Source organism: Eurytemora carolleeae, unplaced genomic scaffold (genome assembly GCF_000591075.1).
Source record: "Eurytemora carolleeae unplaced genomic scaffold, Eaff_2.0 scaffold1133, whole genome shotgun sequence".
Classification (NCBI taxonomy): domain Eukaryota; kingdom Metazoa; phylum Arthropoda; class Copepoda; order Calanoida; family Temoridae; genus Eurytemora; species Eurytemora carolleeae.
The window spans coordinates 28,846-32,042 of NW_019397020.1; the positions used below are offsets into that span (position 1 = coordinate 28,846).

The following is a 3,197-nucleotide window of genomic DNA, read 5'->3' on the forward strand; positions in this document are numbered from 1 at the left end:
ATTTTTGTTAATTCTAAGACCGTATCAGCTTTAAAGTACCATTTTTTAAACCTGTTTTTAACGGTTGTAAACAGCTAGCTTATGATTTTTTAACTTTTTACCAAAAATTCTCTTATTTTGTATTATTCTAAGTTCTTAACCCTTGGATTAAACAAATCTTAACATCATCAATGTATAATGTAGGTGCAAACACCACCCACTGGGCCTATTCAGTGGTTATGGAATATTTATATAGGGAACGGAATATTATCATAGAAAATAGAATATATAGAGAGGAATTTACTAGAAAAAAGTGTAAAACGGCCATTTTGTTTTACTGTTTCCATACTGCAGGTGAACTTCACATATTTATGCTATATAACCTGTTGGGCCCTGGAATATCATTTTATAGAAAATCTAAAATTGTTGTTAAAAGAAAACCAAATTATGAAATAGGCTGGTTTCATAATTGACCAATGATCATTTCACATAGACTTTATGCCTTCCACTTTACAAACGATGATTTTCCGTTATAACTATACATCAAATGATGTTTTTATTCACCTAATTCATTATAAAGTTTATTTCGCAGTTTAAAAATTTCGAAATTGAAATGGATAGTCTAGAGAACATACTGTATTAATGTACTCTACTGCATATAATTTGTGAACATTTACATGATTTGTACACTTTGAACTCCCTAATTCAGGCTGAAAGGGACTGAAAAAGTTCATACCGAGAGATTCTTTTAATTCCTCTCTATATATTCTATTCTCTATGAATATTATATAGGGATATTTGAGAACATTTTTTTATCAACAATGTTTTGGGACATCAATATTCTCTCACAAAGCGCAATATAGTACAGATTTAGGTCTCGTTAAAATGCTTTAAATAATGTCTCCACGGTAATATAGTCATTTAATAATCTATTCATAATATAATTGATATGATCTCAACACTTAATAGAATAAAAAAAATATTTTTAAAAGTATTTTTTGCTCTTTTTTAACTATATGTACTATAGACATTTGATATGGTAATTATGTTGCAAGTTGACATAAGGGTCCTAAAGGTAGTTTAATTAAAGATTTTGAACTTTAATTTTTTTTTTAATACGGTTGTATGAGTTGTATTGGGGGGTTAAACATCAACCGTTAGGGGGGTGCAAACAAAAATTCACCGCGTTTACGGGCGCCAAAAGTCCCCCCCCAAGCTAAACCTCTGCACTATATGCCCCTGCTAACTTGAAAATGGGAATTTTCCACAGCAAAGGAAAAAATATTGTTCTAAAAATGTTCTTTCATTAATAATAAAAAAGAAACTTTTTCAACCTCATTCCTAGTTCTCAATCAAGTTTTTGCCTGTTTTTATACTCAGATCCAACTTTGTTTTGCTAGTGTCGAACCGGGTCAAATAGGGCTCGGGCAGGGAAGGCGGGAGGCCCGAGGGCTGGCACGGGACGGGAGACGGTGCAGAATGGGCCTCTCGGTCCGGCACTTGGGCCCAGGCCGGCCCGACCGATCAGCTGATTACGCTTATATTTCGACAGTTTCATCATGAACACCAGGAAGATAGGATATAGCAAAATAATTTCAAACTCATCCTAGCTTTACACAAGACTATAGAACAAACCAATAGCTCCGATATCACTTGTGATATAATTAAGAAAAAAAAACTTTAAAAATAATCTACCATCTGTTCTTTGAGTCGTTGTATCTACTAGAATTTAAGCCTGTAGCCTCATCAATAAAAAAACATTTAAAATGATGACCTCCGCAGAAGTTAACAGATCTATGCAAGTCGACCCAACATCCAAGACACCGTATTCTGACGCGACGCAGGTAATTTTTGAACAGTTTTGCGTAAATCTCATTTTGTGGTGGAAAATTTCGAAAAATTCAAGAAAAGTGTTTCTGAAATTTTAATATTTCATAAAAGTGTTTTTATGAAGTTTCGGCCAAAATGTGGACAATCGTTGATATTTTGACTTGTTTTTGTGTCATGTACTATCAGCTGAGCGCTGCGTAGAGTTCCAATCCCATAACTACGTAGAGTCGTTGGAAACAATTTTTTTCTCTATTTACTTTCTTTAATGTTTAGACAAAGTTGGGAGTTAAAAAGTTGTTTATTTAGCAATTACTTTTGTAACATTAAATATATTGGGGATCTTGGATAAAGGAAATTTTTTCTGGTTTAGTGTTTCTTTGGTTGTATCTTTAATTAATAGATCATATATATAATATCGACTTAATTTGAGTACAGAAAGTACAAATCTAAGTCTGCATTATTCAGAGGGAGCAGGGAATTCAACCTTAGAGAGCTGTTGAAGGATATGAAAGGTGTAGGAAGGAAAAGGAAGGGGCAATAAGGATATGAGAGGTGTTGGAAGAAAAAGGTTGAATATAGGAAGGATAAGAGTGGGGTAGGAAGGATTCGGGAGGGATAGGACGGAATGGGAGGGGTAGGAAGTATAAGGGATGGGTAGAAAGGACAAGAAAGGTATAGGAAGGATAAGGGAGGGGTAGAAAGGACAAGAAAGGTAGAGGAAGGATAAGGGAGGGGCAGAATGGACAAGAAAGGAATAGGAAGGATAAGGGAGGGGTAGAAAGGACAAAAAATGTATAGGAAGGATAAGGGATTGGTAGAAAGGACAAGAAAGGTATAGGAAGGATAAGGAAGGGGTAGAAAGGACAAACTAAAGGTAAAGGAAGGATAAGGGAGGGGCAGAATGGACAAGAAAGGTATAGGAAGGATATGGGAGGGACAGAATGGACAAGAAAGGTATAGGAAGGATAAGGGAGGGGTAGAAAGGACAAGAAAGGTATAGGATCGTGAGGGGTAGGAAAGATAAGGGATGGGTAGGAAGGATTAAGGAGGGGTAGGAAGGATTAAGGAGGGGTAGGAAGGATAAAGGAGGGGTAGAAAGGACAAGAAAGGTATAGGAAGGATAAGGGAGGGGTAGAAAGGATAGGAAAGGTGTAGGATCGTGAGGGGTAGGAAAGATAAGGGATGGGTAGGAAGGATAAAGGAGGGGTAGGAAGGATTTCAGACAGGGGTAGAATGGATTTAAGGGAGGGCAGGATAATAAGGGAAGGGTAAGATGGAAAAGAAGGGAAATAGGAAGGATAATGTGAGGTTAGGTAGGATAAAAAAGGTTAGAAAGAATAAGATGGGGGTAAAGAGGACAATGGGGGTAGAGAGGACGGGGGGGGGGG

General features: G+C 36.6%; 1 protein-coding gene across 1 annotated transcript in view; it reads left to right on the forward strand.

Moving 5' to 3' along the window:
* The first annotated feature begins 1,511 nt into the window (after window positions 1-1,511).
* The window catches only part of LOC111711168 (transcription factor sox-2), a 7,369-nt gene continuing 5,683 nt past the window's right edge, over window positions 1,512-3,197 (forward strand). The window contains exon 1 of the mRNA XM_023485442.1: window positions 1,512-1,823. Within this exon, the coding sequence (XP_023341210.1) occupies window positions 1,746-1,823 (78 nt within the window). The 5' untranslated portion in view covers window positions 1,512-1,745. The remainder of the gene's footprint in view (window positions 1,824-3,197) is intronic.